General features: G+C 43.7%; 1 protein-coding gene across 11 annotated transcripts in view; it reads left to right on the forward strand.

Moving 5' to 3' along the window:
- The window catches only part of PARP6 (poly(ADP-ribose) polymerase family member 6), a 28,366-nt gene extending 18,276 nt beyond the window's left edge, over positions 1 to 10,090 (forward strand). For 6 of the 11 annotated variants that reach the window (XM_060294037.2, XM_060294036.1, XM_060294038.1 and 3 more), the window contains 8 exons: positions 1,085 to 1,133; positions 1,364 to 1,476; positions 2,233 to 2,305; positions 3,019 to 3,088; positions 8,588 to 8,667; positions 9,060 to 9,123; positions 9,295 to 9,379; positions 9,723 to 10,090. In XM_060294037.2, coding sequence (XP_060150020.1) covers positions 1,085 to 1,133; positions 1,364 to 1,476; positions 2,233 to 2,305; positions 3,019 to 3,088; positions 8,588 to 8,667; positions 9,060 to 9,123; positions 9,295 to 9,379; positions 9,723 to 9,825 — 637 coding nt within the window. In that variant the 3' untranslated portion in view covers positions 9,826 to 10,090. Of the gene's footprint in view, positions 1 to 1,084; positions 1,134 to 1,363; positions 1,477 to 2,232; positions 2,306 to 3,018; positions 3,089 to 8,587; positions 8,668 to 9,059; positions 9,124 to 9,294; positions 9,380 to 9,722 lie in introns of those variants that run through there. The other 5 variants (XM_060294039.1, XM_060294040.1, XR_004043256.2 and 2 more) reach the window with 3 other exon arrangements.
- Positions 10,091 to 15,905: the final 5,815 nt, after the last annotated feature.

Consider the following 15,905-nt stretch of genomic DNA (forward strand, 5'->3'; position numbering starts at 1 on the left):
AAGTTCTCTTCAGGTGTTTCTTGTTTCCCAATAGGTTTTTGAGTGCTGCTTCCATGTCGGAATTAACACTTCATTTCAGTCAGGGTTTCTATGCATGCAGAGAAGTCTGTCTCCCTCTTCTATGCCCTTTCCATATCTCAAGCCCTTCCTTGTTGATGTTGACTGTCCAAAGCCTTGAAGCACTATTATTACTCCCTTCTCCTAGCAAAGGTTCTGACCTTTCTCTACTTCCCTCCACCCCTTGCCCTCCCTCCCTGATCTTGATTCCTGTTCTCTTGATTTCTCTTCTCTTTTCCTGACATAGCTTTCCCCTTCTAGCTTACTTCCTTCTGTCTAGTCAGCCTTTGACATTAGTACTTTCTCAATGCAACATGCTCCCTCTTAGTATGAGGAATGACCAGGCATAGACCATCCAGGATGGCATCACAGGTACATGAGTGAAGCACAAAAGAAAAAAACCATATCCACTATAAGAGATAATACTCCCTTGCTGAGCCCTCAACAGTTTATGCCTTTGTTCTCTCCTGTCCTCTAAGTTCAGCCTACATATGGCCCAGTCTGTCCCCAAATCCTCAGGAAGTTTGTTCTAGTTTCTTCTGTTTTTTTTCTGCAGCTCAAACAATAACTTTCCATTCCCCTCATCTCTGAGAGCCTTCAGCCTTCCTTTGAGCTCAGGCAGGATGGCTCCTGAGCCCCAGTTCTCAGTTTCTAAATCCCAAGTGTAAGTTGTCACCATTCTAATACAGACCCTACCTTTCTAACTTTTTTTGGTAGCTGACCTCTTGTGCTGACCTTTTGTTCTATCCTTTTCTCTCCCTAGATGTAGCAGCCCACCTCCCACTTCTCTCTTTCTTTCATCCATTGTGTTTACCCAGTAACTTGCTGGTCCCTGGTCAGTAACTTCGCTTTTACATTTTTATACACAAACATTACCACCCACAGGAATATCCAGATAGTGTCCTGGACTCAAACAGCCCTGGAATCCTTGCTTGTTCTCCCAGGGGCAGAGCAAGGCTGCTGCTTTGTTCAGGATGGCCTAACCACACACTTATTCTACCTTTTTGTTTTTTCTGTTTTGTCCTAGGATCATCTCTAGTAACAGGTCACACATTGTCAAACTACCTCTCAGCAGGGTAAGTGACCATTCTCCCTCTAAACACTAAATTTCTGGTGAGGGGCAGGGAGGGGCTCCAAACCAGCTAACTGAATTGGTCCTAGACCTGCCTGGTTGGGCTTGTCTCAGTAGTCTTTGGGCCTACACATATTTCCTTTCTTTGGGGTCAGTGCAAGCCTAGTTTGCTCCCTTCCCTCCCTGATCTCCATTTCTGCTCTGTTTTCCTGACCCCACCCCCACCCTGGGCAGCAGCTGAAGTTCATGCACACCTCACACCAGTTCCTCCTGCTGAGCAGCCCTCCCGCCAAGGAGGCTCGGTTCCGGACCGCCAAGAAGCTCTATGGCAGCACCTTTGCCTTCCAGTGAGGAGTGGGGCGGGGCTGGGGGTGGGTGCTGGATAAGGCAGAAATAATGTAGAGGGATGGGAAGGCAAGTTCACTTGAGGCATATGAGTTTGTGTTATCTATGTCCATCAACCAGTCAGTCAACAGATACTACATGCTATGGTGGTAGGTGCTGTAGAGGATAAAATATGGTCTTTACTCTCAAGCTACTTGTGATGTAGTTGAGGAGAAATGACTTTTACATATAAAAATATGTGGTTGAAGGAACAGATTATAGCAGGGATAGATTTGAAAGCTACTTTGAAGGAAATCAGCAATTTATGCCCAGTTGTGAGAGGAGAGAGAGAAAAAGAGAGATTAAAGGTAACTTAAAGGGAGTTGGTGGTACCCTTTCCTTAAAGGAGATGTGAACTCATTACTGGAAGCCATATTTGGGATCAGTGATAATCGTGTTGAGTTTGAGATGAATTTGTTTAATTTGAGATATCAGGATAATAGGCAAATGAAAATATTGAACCAGCAGTTGAGGATTTAGGATAGGACTGTTTGAAGCATGGAAGAGAAGAGGAGACTGTATATTAAAATGTAAGGGTTAGCCACACACACACACATCTTGCATGCCTGTGACTATATCCATGTGCATATCCATTGCTAGGTTTATTTGTGTCCATCTTCATGTCCTGTGAGTGTGAGAATGGGTGGGAGTGGCAGTCTTGGAAGTGCTCCTGGGAACCTCATTCCATGAGGAGACATATATTCTACCCTGCCTTACAGTGGGTCCCACATTGAGAACTGGCATTCGATCCTGCGCAATGGGCTGGTCAATGCATCCTACACCAAACTGCAGGTGAGGCTGTGCCCCTTTTCCCTTTCTCTCCACCCCCCTCCCTGCCCCACTCAGTTTTGAAGTCTTCTCTAGAGTACTCAACTGTTTTTGCCTCAGTGTCCTCAAACCTAGCCTCCCGTGAGGCTTCGCTAGGGAGGAAGTTGAAACTATGTGTATAGAATGAACGTGGCTGTTGTATTTTGACCCTAGCCTGTGTTTTTTGGTGTTTTTAGGAATGGGCATATAGCTGTAGGTAGAAATAATAAATTGCTGATTGCAGCCACTGTGATAAATTAACTTGTTAGAGCTTTTCAATATATGTGACTATTCATTCAGATAGTTGATATAGGAGACATTTCTTTGCCCTGCAAGACTCCAAGGAATAGTTATTGTTCCTCCTCCTGACTGCCTGTTCTGCATTCCTTTTTGGAGGGTGGGGATCTGCATATATACCAAGGCCTAGGGACAGGAGCATGTCTTCTGAGGAACTGACTCAGTGGCTCTGCCACTCCTCACTCTCCAAGGCATCAATATCTACTATTTCACAGGCAAAGGGGTTAACTTGCATCCACTTTTCAGCCAATCAGCTTTTCAAGAGTAGGTGCCTAAAGTTATCTGAGCGAGTGAGAAGATTAAATGGAGGGACAGAGGGCTGGATAAGCCTTGTGGCTGCCTAATACACAGCCATGGGTGGGCCCAGGCTCATATTGCTCATCCTGGTGTTTCCCTGCAAGCTGCATGGAGCAGCCTATGGCAAAGGCATCTACCTGAGCCCCATCTCCAGTATTTCCTTTGGATACTCAGGTAAGAAATAATCTTTGGTCACATTGACTCTATTTACATTGCATCCATTTTGTGAATACATAATCCTATGCTGTCTCCTCTTCCATCATGGACACTTGGTCTGTGTCAGCTCTCTCCCCAATCATGGATACATAATCTTTCTCTGTTTTCTCTCATTAGGAATTTAGATTCTTTGCAAGTTGAGGCAAACTATCTCCCTTTCTCTTAGGTATCCTCTTCTCCATAGGGATCGTTTTATTCATTGTGGGGCCTTGGTCCTGGGAGTGGGTTAAGGAATAACTGGGAAATGAAACTAGGCTCTTCGGAGAACACATTTTTGGTGTTGGCATTAGCCTGTCATTATAGATTGTGTGTGTGCACACCACGTGCATGCGAGTTTATATATGAATGTACTTGAAGGCTTGAGCCCCTTCCACTGGCTTACATTTCTGAAGACATTGTTCTCCTCCTTGTCAACCACCTTTTAAAATTTAAACTATGTATAATCATAAACTATTATATTAGTCACGTTGAATGCAAGAGGAAGCATTTTATTCCAAAGATAAGGCATAAACAATGTCCAGATTCTAGTCAGGAGATGAGTTCAGCTGCATCCAGCTCAGAAAATGAATCTGACTTAGCTCTCTCATTGTTTCAAGTTTATGTCGGAGTTCCTTTTAAGTCTTCTTTTGTTCTTGTTCTGTATAGTCTCTATATAAAAGTGAGCCACCATATAGTTGCATGTCTACCATATGAAGGGGCCAGTGCTAGATTTTTATAAATTACTATTTAGTATTCTCCATTAATTGTAACTGTTATAAAGATAACACTTAGTTCCAGAATAACAGAACTAGAAAAGTCTCTAACGACGGAATAAACGAAACGAAGTAGAAGAAAGGAGTTAATATAGGTAAGAACCAAAATCAGTGAAATAAAAACAGGTACAATAGATAGGCTCAAAAAAGCCAAAAGATGATTCTTTTAAAGAACTAACAAAACAGATAAACCTGGCTAGATTGATTAAGAAGAAAAAGAGCACAATTAAATAATATTATGAATGAAAAAGGGAACATAACTATAGATAGAGCAAAATTTTAAAAGCTAATAAAATTCTGTCAACTTTATGCCAGTGATTTGAAGACTTTGTCAAAATTGATAAATTCCTAGAAAAATATAACTTAACAAAACTGATTCAAGAAGAAATAGAAAGCCTGAATAGCTCTAAAATTGTAAAATACATTGAAATAGTAGTTTCAAATTTGCCACAACAAAACAAAACAAAGAACTTACCAAACCCAGATAATTTTTTTTTAAACATCTTTATTGGAGTATAATTGCTTTACAATGGTGTGTTAGTTTCTGCTAAACCCAGATAATTTTACAAGTGAGTCTTAAGTCACACTTTCAAAGAACAAATTATCCCAGTCTTAAACAAAATCACCCAGAGAATAGAAAAAGATGGAATTACAAATCATAAAAGATTGGTAAATTTGACTTTATTAAAACAAAAAGCTTCTGTTCGTCAGAAGACACCTTAAGAAAGTGAAAACGCAAGTTACAAACCAGAAGACATTTGTAACACACACAACTATAAAAGATTAGTAATAAAGATACATTATAAAAATTCTTACAAATTAGAAAAAGACAACCCAATAAAAAAAAAGGCAAACAGCATGAACAGGCATCTCACTGAAGAAATGACCAAAAAATATGAGCAGCTGCTCATCCTCTGTTAATCAAGGAAGTAAAAGCAAGACCGTAATCACTTACCATGTACCATCTACGTGGATTGGCAAAAATTAAAAAATCTGATAATACCTCTGATTGTACCAGAGGTTGCAGATAAGCAGGATCTGGTTTATCACTTACGGGAATATAAATTGGTACGACCACTTTGGAAAACATTTGGTGTTAAATTTCATAAAGCTGAGAAATTTTATCCCTGTGACCCAGCATTTTCATTTCTGCATATGTGCACCCAAAGGTGTGTACATGAGTGTTCAGAGTAATATTGTTTGCAACAGCAAATCTTAGAAACAACCCAAGTGCTCATCATCAGGAGAATGGATAAATACATTTTAATATATTCTTACAATGGATTATTATTCATCAATGAAAATGAACCAACAGTGGCATTCAGCAACATGGAAAAAATGTTGAGTAAATAATAGTTGAGTAAAAAAAAAAAAGGCAAGCCCAGAGGACTACTGTATGATGCCTTTTTTATGTTGCTCAAAAATTAAAATTAGGACTTACCTGGTGGTGCAGTGGTTAAGAATCCGCCTGCCAATGCAGGGGACATGGGTTCGAGCCCTGGTCCGGGACGATCCCACATGCCGCGGAGCAGCTAAGCCTGTGCACTACAGCTACTGAGCCTGCACTCTAGAGCCCACAAGCCACAACTACTGAGCCCATGAGCCACAACTACTGAAGCCTGTGCATTTAGAGCTTGTGCTCTGCAACAAGGAAGCCACCGCAATGAGAAGCCCACACACCACAATGAAGACCCAATGCAGGCAAAAAATAGATAATTAATTAATTTAAAAAATTAAAATTATTTAGCTATGTGCGTGTGCATGATAAAACTAAAGAAAAAAATAACTCAAATTTTGGGATAGTGGATACCTCCCAAGTGGAGGCAGATAGTTGGGATAGAGTTAGGAGCACTTAGATGTAAGTCACTGTTAATGTTTTAGTTCTTGGATTTCGTTCTTAGGTCTGTAGGTATTCATTGTCCTATTAAATAAATGATAGTGTGTTGTGAACCAAAGGTTATGATTAATCCAAGAAGGGTAAGGGCCCAGTGAATATATATTTATTGAATGTGTGAATGAATCTTATTCTTTGTGCCTGGGGTCCACAGTCAGGGTGGGATCAGGGTACTCTTTTGGCTTTGTCTAGGTTCCACAATTTTTATCTTTGTCCCAGCCTGAGCCTCCCTCTAATTAAGCTCTAATTCTAAGTAGTGAGATTCTCCTGGCTTTTACTGCCCACAAAATTCTTTCTTCTTGTCTGTTTTCTCCCTGTTCTCTCCCTCTCTCCTCTCCCATTGGCCTTTGTTTATTACTGAGTGCCTGAATACCTTTAGTTATTAGATGGAGCCAGGAATCTCTATTGACTTCTTAACTTTCTTCTTCATGTACTGATAACGTAAAAACATCATATGGCACCATCCTTCTCCCTCCAAAGGTCGACTTGATTATAGATACAAAATACCTTATGCTTTTACTACTGGAATTACAGGTCATCTTGTCCAGTCTCTTATTACTTTACAGGTAAGAAAGTAGATAACACAGAAAAGTTAAATGACTTTCTTAGGGTCACACAGATCTAAGTAGCAGAGTTAGGACTGGAATCCAGTTTTCCTAACTTCTAGGCCAGTGTTCTTATCATTATATTGGACTCACAGGGTAGGCTTTGCTTGAATGACTGAGTCTGAGAGCCCCATAGATATGTGAGAGTCTCTGATACTGGGTGAGATGTGTGTAAATGTCCAAGTTATTTTAGTTAACTCCAGCATTTGGCCAACTCTGTCTTCTTTGTATGTTTCCTTCCACCCCTTTCTGCTCTGGTTTTCTCTATTTTTCCTCAGGGTATCTGTAGCCTAGTGACATTGGGTGCCCTCTGGGGGTCATTGTAAATAGAGAGCATTCATTTGACTAGCGGAGCCCCTAATGACTTGGCCATAGTGAGCAGGTTAAAATGAGGGACAGTGGGAAAGGAGATGGTAAACTCGATCTTTGTGTTTAGTCGTGTTTAGAAGCTTCTTACAAGTGTATACTCTGGACACAAAGCAGATTATTCTGGCCTCCAGGTTCTCAGGGTGTCTGGTCTCAGGGAAACTGACAGAAGATGATTGGGTCATTATGGTCAGGACAGTGTGCAACAGGATTGGGATGGGACAAGATTTGGATTATATCATAAGGGCCATCTCTAAGACCAGCCATAGAAATCAGATTGTTCTCTCTTAACGTCTGGGATAGAACCTAAATGGGAATTTCACTCAGAACCGTGCACTGAAATACCCAGGCTGAGAAAGTCATCATGTTTGGATGCAGAGCTAAACCTAGTTAAGGCTAATGGAGAAGTTGTAAACAGAGGGGTGGTGGGTGTCCTGTAGGAGAAAGAAATTAGCAATTCAAGTCTTGAGGCTCTCATTGCCCTAAATTTTGTTCAGGCAGTAAATCTGTCATGGGGCTTCAGTGTGAGTGCATGATGAATTGACAGCCTGAGCAGTGAAGAATGTCAGTCCAGTGGTTATCATCCCTACTTCTATACCGTGGCTATCACAAAACCAAGACTTGCAGCAGTGTGGAGTTAGTAATAATAGAAAGTTCCAGGGTGGACTGGTGAGATAAGTGCCCTGCTTATGGCCTGCAATGATAGCATCATTTCCCATCTTCATCCGTCTCCCTCTTGGGTCTCATGGTCTCATACACAGACTCATCCCTGACTGTGATAAGGCTGGGCCTGTGATAAAGCTGAATACAGAGACTGAAGTCCTAATCATAGGCCAGAAAGAGTTGGGAATAGAGGCACACAAGCACTGTTGCACATCTAAGTAGGAAGAATCCAGAATGAATCTATAAATGTTATAAACAGGGCTATTCAGTGAGGGGTAAAGATGGCGGAGGATTTATGAATTTAGATAGGGTGAAAATGAGTGAATTGGCACCTCTCCCTCAAGTCTGGGAGGACTTTCTGAAGGAAGCAGGACTCTTCAAGGTAGTTGCCGTTGTGGTTACCTGTGGAAAATTATTCATCACTTAACTGCTCTGCTTTCTCCCTTTTCTCTGAATGACCCTGGTCAGAGCTTTTTATGTAACTTTGAACTAGAGCAGATCTGACTTGCTCTGCTTGCTTCCTCTCCACTCATTTCACTCAGCCTGGCATTTGACCCGAGGTGTTGATGTCACCACTCTCCTAGGCCCCTCATTCCTGACTCATTTCTTGTGTTACTCCCTGTCTTAGAACCCTTCGGTGATTCCCAGATGTTCTCAGGATAAACTCCATTTGCTTTAACATGGCCTATTAGGCCTGCTTGATCTTATCCTACCTTATCTCTTCCACATCATCTCTCACCACTTCTCTGCCATCAACTAAGCTGGTACAAACTAAGGCACACTGCTTTGTCTTTCCTCCAGGCCTTTTAATATCCTATTATCTCTGCCTAGAATACTTCTTCCCTCTTCATTTAGCTAACTCTTCCTAATCCTGTAGTTCTCAGCATAGCTGTCACCAGGAAGCCTTCTTCAAACCCCGAGGCTAGGTTAGTTCTCCTCTGGCTCACACAGTGCTCTATATTCTCCCCATCATAACCCTTACCATGCTCTGTTGTAATTATTTGTTCCTTTCCTGTAATCTCCATCAGACTAAATTCTGTGACGGCAGATACGCTGTTTGCTTTATTCACTGCTGTATCACCAAGCGTCTCTAGCTCAGTGCCTGGCACATAGTAGGCACTCGGTAAATATTTGACTAAGGAATGGGTGAATGAACTGGTTTGTTTTTCTGTGACAGGAATGGGAAAAGGACAGCACAGGATGCCCTCCAAGGACGAGCTGGTCCAGAGATATAACAGAATGAATACCATCCCCCAGGTATTATTAGTTGCCGTTGCTCCACTGAGGCAGGACCCTTCCCCTGGGATAAGTTTAGGCTACAGAGATGGATGGGGAAACAATGGTGGTGGTGGAGGTGGTGGTCGTGGGTGATTTAAAGATCATTTGAAGGAATCAGATATGTTCTAAGATGAACACATTACTAGAGTCATCTGTGGCCTCAGTCATAAGTATGAAAGCAGAGACTGAGTTTAAATCCAGTGACATGAAAACGTAAAGAGGGAAGCCTGGACTCATCCAGATTGATTATGGAAAGCAAAAATTTCAGGGGGGTGGCTGGATATCCCAATCCCCATCCCCAACCATTACCAGCTAACTAGCTCTCTAGGGAAAGCTATAACCATCAACCTGGCTCTGCTCTCCTTTTCCAGACCCGATCCATTCAGTCAAGGTTCCTGCAGAGTCGGAATCTAAACTGTATAGCACTTTGTGAAGGTAGGTATCTCACCCAGTCCCTGTTTTTCTGGGTCCCCAACCTTTATTTCTGGTGCAACTTGGGCACATGATCCAGCCAAGGTTGATGTTGAAGCATCATATCTTCCCTTCCCTGCCTGGACTCTCTGACCCAAGCATTATATGTATAACTTCTGGCCCTTCTCTTCCCAGTGATTACATCTAAGGACCTCCAGAAGCATGGGAACATCTGGGTGTGCCCTGTGTCTGACCATGTCTGCACACGGTTCTTCTTTGTGTAAGTCTAGGAGGGTTCCTTGGGAATTACTTGGAGGAGTGAGGGTGAGAGCATAATGATATGTGACTACTGGGAAAGTCTGTTTCTGTTATCGGAGACTTGTCTCTGGCTACCTGAGTGGAGCTGGCACTGGGACTTTCCCCTTGGAGGATAGGGATGGGTATAGATAAAGGTCTGTTGAGAGGAAACCAGATAAGCTGAATCTCTTCCACCCTAAAGAGTTTCAAGAAAGGGTTTTGACTTCTTGGATGGGATGGCCACACCTCCAAATGCAGTTCCATTGGTTGACATTACTCTGGTATTGTTCTCTCTCTTATGCTCACACTTGCCCTATCTTTGGCAGATATGAGGATGGTCAGGTGGGCGATGCCAACATTAATACTCAGGACCCCAAGATACAGAAGGAAATCATGCGTGTGATCGGAACTCAGGTTTACACAAACTGAGGGGGCCCCAGCCCTCGTACCACCCCCGTTCCCCCAGGATCCACCTGCCCTCATAAAAGGGCTCAGGAGCAGCAACCGAGGCTGCCCTGAGGAATCAAGAGGCCATTACCAAGGGGCAGGAAAAGGACAGAAGAGGCGGCCTTCATGGTGGAGACTGACCCAGGAACCACTCCACATTTGGATGGCCCAGACTGACTCCCTACCCGATTTTCCCAGTTGACTTCACCCTGTTTGTAAATAAAACAATAAAATGGAAGGTGCTGTGGATTGGATATGATCACTGTGGTCTGACTAACCTTGGCCCAGCACCTGCCCCAAGCCCCCAAATGCGGGTGGGGGTGGGGAGAGTGGAATATCATGAGGGTTGGGACTATTTATGTTGGATGGAGTCAAAGCTAAGTCCATCTAGTATAGTATACTACAGATCTGTCAACATTTTAATCAACGGATTAGATAAAGGAAACTTATGCAGATGACACAAACTGAGAAGGATATAGAATACCACTGGTGACTCTTCTTCAAGGTTTAAAAGGACCACTGAGGCCAAAGCAGCTCAGACTTTCTATCCTTAGGACCTCTACGTTCTGCACAAAACCTATCCGCTCTCCCTTGCTCTGTGTCTTGGGGGCTGGGCCCTACTCTCCTCCTCGCAGCTATTTCTTTGGGATAAGAGAGGTGGGGGGAGAGCTGGCAGGTGCAGGAAGCAGGTTGGTCTCTAACTTGAAATCTATAAAGAGATCCTAAGGAAATAAAGCCTCCCTTAATGAAACAAAATCCAGATTCTCCAAGGATAGCAGTGTGAGGGAAGACAGCTGTTTCTAGGAGACCTGTTTCAGTGAAAGCCATCTCCCTGTTGAAATTCCCACTGCCAACCTTCTGCTGGCCTTTAGGCTGTGCTCTGTGTACCTAAAACCCTAAGTTAGTTCTAAGAGACAGGTTGGATATTGCCAAATATTTTATGAGCTATTAATGAAGAAAACAGGAATATAAGCACAGAGACTACAAAAAGCATTAAACAAGCCTGGCTTTTAAGTATAGGGTTTTTGTTGTTGTTGTACGCAGGCCTCTCACTGTTGTGGCCTCTCCCGTTGTGGAGCACAGGCTCCGGACACGCAGGCTCAGCGGCCATGGCTCACGGGCCTAGCCGCTCTGCGGCACACAGGATCCTCCCAGACCAGGGCACGAACCCACATCCCCTACATCGGCAGGCGGACCCTCAACCACTGCGCCACCAGGGAAGCCCAAGTATAGGGTTTTTTAAATTGTTATAGCTTCTTGATTTATAAAGCCTGTGCTAGGCTACCTGTTGTCTTTCATTACCTTCATCCTACCTTGGAGGTAACCTTCTTTGCCTGGGTATCTTACCAGCTTTGTAGTTAAGACTACAAAGCCTCAACTTAACATGGAAGTACCATTCTTAACGGTCCATCCCCCTAGGAGCTGTTTCTTAAACCTCTTTACCCCTTCTTTTTTTTTTTTTAACTTATTTTTTATTTTTGGCTGTGTTGGGTCTTCATTGCTGCATGTGGGCTTTATCTAATTGCAGTGAGCGGGGGCTACTCTTCATTATGGTGTGTGGGCTTCTTATTGCAGTGGCTTCTCTTGTTGCGGAGCACGGGCTCTAGGCACGCGGGCTCTAGAGCGCAGGCTCGGTAGTTGTGGCACACGGGCTTAGTTGCTCCGCGGCATGTGGGATCTTCCTGGACCAGGGCTCGAACCCGCGTCCCCTGCACTGGCAGGCGGATTCTTAACCACTGCGCCACCAGGGAAGCCCCCTTTACCCCTTCTTGATAAAGACTGCTACATTCTGACTCTACAAGTCTCTTCCCCCATTCTGGTTTCAGGTCTAGGAGGAATTTCTCTAAGTAAATGACCCCATCAGGGAGTCCACCCTAACTGAAATTCCTTCCACATGGGAGGACCCTTGCAGCTCACGTGTACAGTATCAGAGATAGCTAACATTTTTCAGTTCTTATTAGGTAGGTGCTGGGCATTATGCTAAGCACCTTAATAATTTGCTAATACCTTGGCTTACTTACTGTGTGCTTGGTATTGTTGTACGCTCTCTACCTGTATTGACTAATATAATTCTCAAAACAAGCCTATGAAATAGATGCCATTATTCCCATTTTGTAGATGAGAAAACAGGCACAAAGGATAAGTGATTTGTCCATATTCCACAGCTAGTGACTGACAGGCAACCCGACTCCAGAGCTGCCATTCTGGTTCTATGCTATATAGCCTTTCAAACTTTACAAATATTTTTTCATTTAATCCTGACAACAAAGATGAAAGATGGTGTTTTTTTTTAAGAGATCTTAAATAATGTGGGTAAGGTCTCACAACTGGTTAGTGGCCATCCTGGGTTTTTAACCAGAGTTGCTCAACTCCAGGGCCTGAGCTCTTAACTCTTTTACTTTCCCAGGGGTTCTCAAACTGCTCCCACTGGTGTTCCAGCAATTGAACCTAGGTGCTTGGCTACTCAAATGTTATAACGACGTTTTTGCTCAATTTTCTGAAATTGGTAATAGACTTTTCTCATTTGTAACCATTTCTTACAGTTTTTCTTTATCAGTGGCATCTGACATAGCAAGTACTAGCAAATGATGGAATGAGAAGTGATGAACAGATGGTGTGTGTTACCAGAAAAACTCAAAAAACTTGAGCTTGCCTCATGGGACTCACTTTTTTAATAGCATATGCATACTAGTCTTCTAATGCTAATAAAATCGTAATGAAATCAAATATACCATTTTATAGTGTTCTACATAACAGCATCAGAACTTTTCGAATCTGAGAAGTTTGAAAGCCATACATAACCATATCTGAAAAAATTCAAAACATGTATGGTGTAAAACAAATCTAATTAAAACCCGCAGCATTCCTATAACAAGAATGCTTTCATTGCAAGGAAAATTGCACAGGGCCCTGAGTTTCTGGAGGGGAATCCTCCTACAGCCTGCAGTGGGAGTTGAAGGAGGATTGCCCCTTTCTCCCACCCAGGCTTGGCTGCCTTGGATGTGGGGAGGTGGAGCCTGTGAAAGCCAGATCTGAGCAAGACATCATCCTTCACCGAAGCCAGGACAACAAATACTACACACAGTGGTTGACAGTGGCCTCCTACCTTTCACATAGTCCTGGGCTCAAGCAGCCTTACTCATTTAGACCTGGACATGCTTTGTTAGGGCTAGGGCCGGGAAAATGTTTTCCTCAATTAGTTCCAGGTGGAGAGTAGACGGCTGTGATTTCTGGATTGAGAACTCCTGGAGTTAAACCTTCCCCTTACCTCTCATGGTAATTTTCCATCCAGGCAGGGTGTGGCCATGACTGTTTGTGGTGAGGATGTGGCCATCCATAGGGGAGGATCCTTCTGCTAGATTCGGCCTTTCATTCTGGCCAATGGGGAGAGGAAGGGAAGAGTCTGATGCTGAGTCATAACTGCGTTACTTACCAGCTTCTCACAGAATGGATTCTGAGATGGAGGTTTGGGTGGATGATGTCTCAGCTTCTGGGATCAATTTGGGAATGGCGGGGAGGAAGCTTCAGGGGTCACATAATTCCTTCAGGGTCCTTCTCCCCCAGAAGGTGGTGGGGAATAATGTAGTTCATTTGAAGGGGCATTGGTCTCTCTGGAGTACTGTATAGATTTTTCCACAAATATTTCAGAGGCACCCTGCGAGGGGCCCAAAGATGTCACCCTTTAAGTTAAAGTGTTGCCTACAAAAATTCTTTTATCTAGGAGACCAAAGTCTCCTTTGTCCTAGCTGTCCTTCCTAGGATAAGTGGGTCAGGTTAACTTGTAGCCAGTGAGCATGGAGGTGGAGACTAGAAGTATGGTGCCAAGGAAAATGCGGATTATGATTGAACTGCAGTAGGAAGACTTCCTGGGGAAGGGGGCATTTGATCTATTGTTTGCTGATGCCTTTCTTTCTTGTTTTTGTAAAACTTCTCATTTTATTTTATTTTTTGGCCACAGCATGCGGGATCTTTAGTTCCCCGGCCAGGGATCGAACCCGTGCCCCCTGCAGTGGAAGGGCGGTCTTAACCACTGGACCGCCAGGGAATTCCCGCTGATGCCTTTCTTGGTCTTCTAAATCTGGATTACTTTGGGGGAATAGGGTCTGCTTACAAGTTCCACTTGCATCTTAGGGAGCCTGAGCTCTGGCTACACTTGTAGGGAAAAAGGAGAGAGCACAGGCCTCCACAGGAGTGGCTTGGTGGATAGGACTAACCCACCCTAAGGAGGCTTTGTCCTGTGATTTGTCTAGCAATTCTGGGCTAGAGAAAAATTGTTGGAGGCCACGTTGGCTGAGGCAGTACTTCCTGCACTGGAATGAACAAGGACTCCTCAAGATCTTCCCTCCTTCTAAGTGCTGATGAGGCATTTCCTCACAGCTGCATTCAGAAAACATTGTTTTACTGTTCCTTTACCCTGGAATGGGCTTCCCATACCCATCTCTGTGGTAACCACCCCTCCAAGTCTCCCCCTCCATGAATCTTTCCCTTTCCCCCACAGACAACCTGTTCTCTCTTTATCCCCAACTCCAGAAGGCCAACTTTCTCTTCCTTCCACGATTTGTCTGGGGGATACTCTGGAATTAAGATTTTCTGCCACCCTGGTGGGCCTGAAGAGACCTTGGGAATCTGAAGGAAGGCATAGAAGAAATTACAGTCTACTTGGTCTGGCTCTGGAAAGGGCATATGAAGTCCAAAGTGATAAGCACTTCTAAATCTGACATTCAGGCCAATGGGCTGCCCTGGAAACGGTATTGGCCTGAGAGAAGTAACAGTACTATTTCAGACAGAGGCCAAGAGGTCACGTAATGGTAAAACCTGTAACCTTACCCTGTTCACCAGGGCCAAGGCTTGTCTTTAGGCTGCAGGGTTTGGTTGGGGGTATTTGCTGACACACCTACCTCTCCAGGGACTCCAAATGACCAAGAGTTAAATCATTAAACTCCAGATTCTGTGATTCCATGGTCGAAAATCCAAACAGGTAACACAGCAATCTACACCCTCACTCACACCTCGTTCTAGTGAACCTAGCAGCCCCCTCTCCTATCCTGCCAGGTCTATGAGCACAGTGGAAGGACTGGCTCGTGGAGGAGGAGCTAGCTTCCAGGGGAGTCTGTGTCCTCCCTCAGCCTCCCGTTTCCTGTAGCCCTGGGGTTACTTGTTGCTGGGTCAAAGGAATGAAGATTTGATTCAGGAGGATGGCTCAGAGAAGGGCAAACAGAGTTACTTGAATTGAGAAATATGTTCTGGCACTAGTCATAAGGAAACACCTCCAGGACGAGTCAGTTCTCGAAGAGGACCCCTATGGGCCGTGTGCTATACTCATTCACAAACATCATCTGATCAAACCCCACCCTATGGAACAAGAATTGTCTTCAGTTTACTTTTAAGGAACTGGACTCATGAAATTACAGGATATGGTCATAGGGCTAGTGAGTGGAATTGGAATTAAATATGATGGAACCTACGCTTGCTTCTGTACTCTGCTGCTTCTCAGCAAAGTAATGACAACCACCTTAAACTCTGTGACAAATTTTCACTATACATCTAATGTGAGCAAAAATATGGTGGATTAGTCTCTGCCAAAGTTTCATGGACAGCATTTTTATAACTATTGGATGATCAATATCTGTAACTGAAGAGCAGTAGTTTGCCATCAGCTCTTCAGTTTAATACACATGCTTTTCAATCATGGGAATACATATAGATTTAGATCTTTAAAATGCAACATAGTCCAGCATTGGCCAGATATTGCCCCTCCAGTGTTGTTCACCACTGTACTTAGTGCATGTTTAGCTCAGGGGCCAGGGATGGCCGTTTATGCCATCCCTCTTTCACTGAATAGGGAGGAATCTGATTCTCCCTGGCGAGGCATGGCTTTTTTTCCTCTCAGCAACTTCATGTGCTCTTACCACCTCAATAACCAAGCGTTTACTTCCTATCTACAACTAAGGGGACCAGAAGGGACTTACAGAAGAAATTAAAATACTTTATCTCAAACAAATTTAGGTGGTCACTTTTTCCTTGTCAGCTTATCTGAGCTAACAGGAAAGCATAATGAAGGC

This window comes from Globicephala melas, chromosome 2 (genome assembly GCF_963455315.2).
Source record: "Globicephala melas chromosome 2, mGloMel1.2, whole genome shotgun sequence".
NCBI classification, from domain to species: Eukaryota; Metazoa; Chordata; class Mammalia; order Artiodactyla; family Delphinidae; genus Globicephala; species Globicephala melas.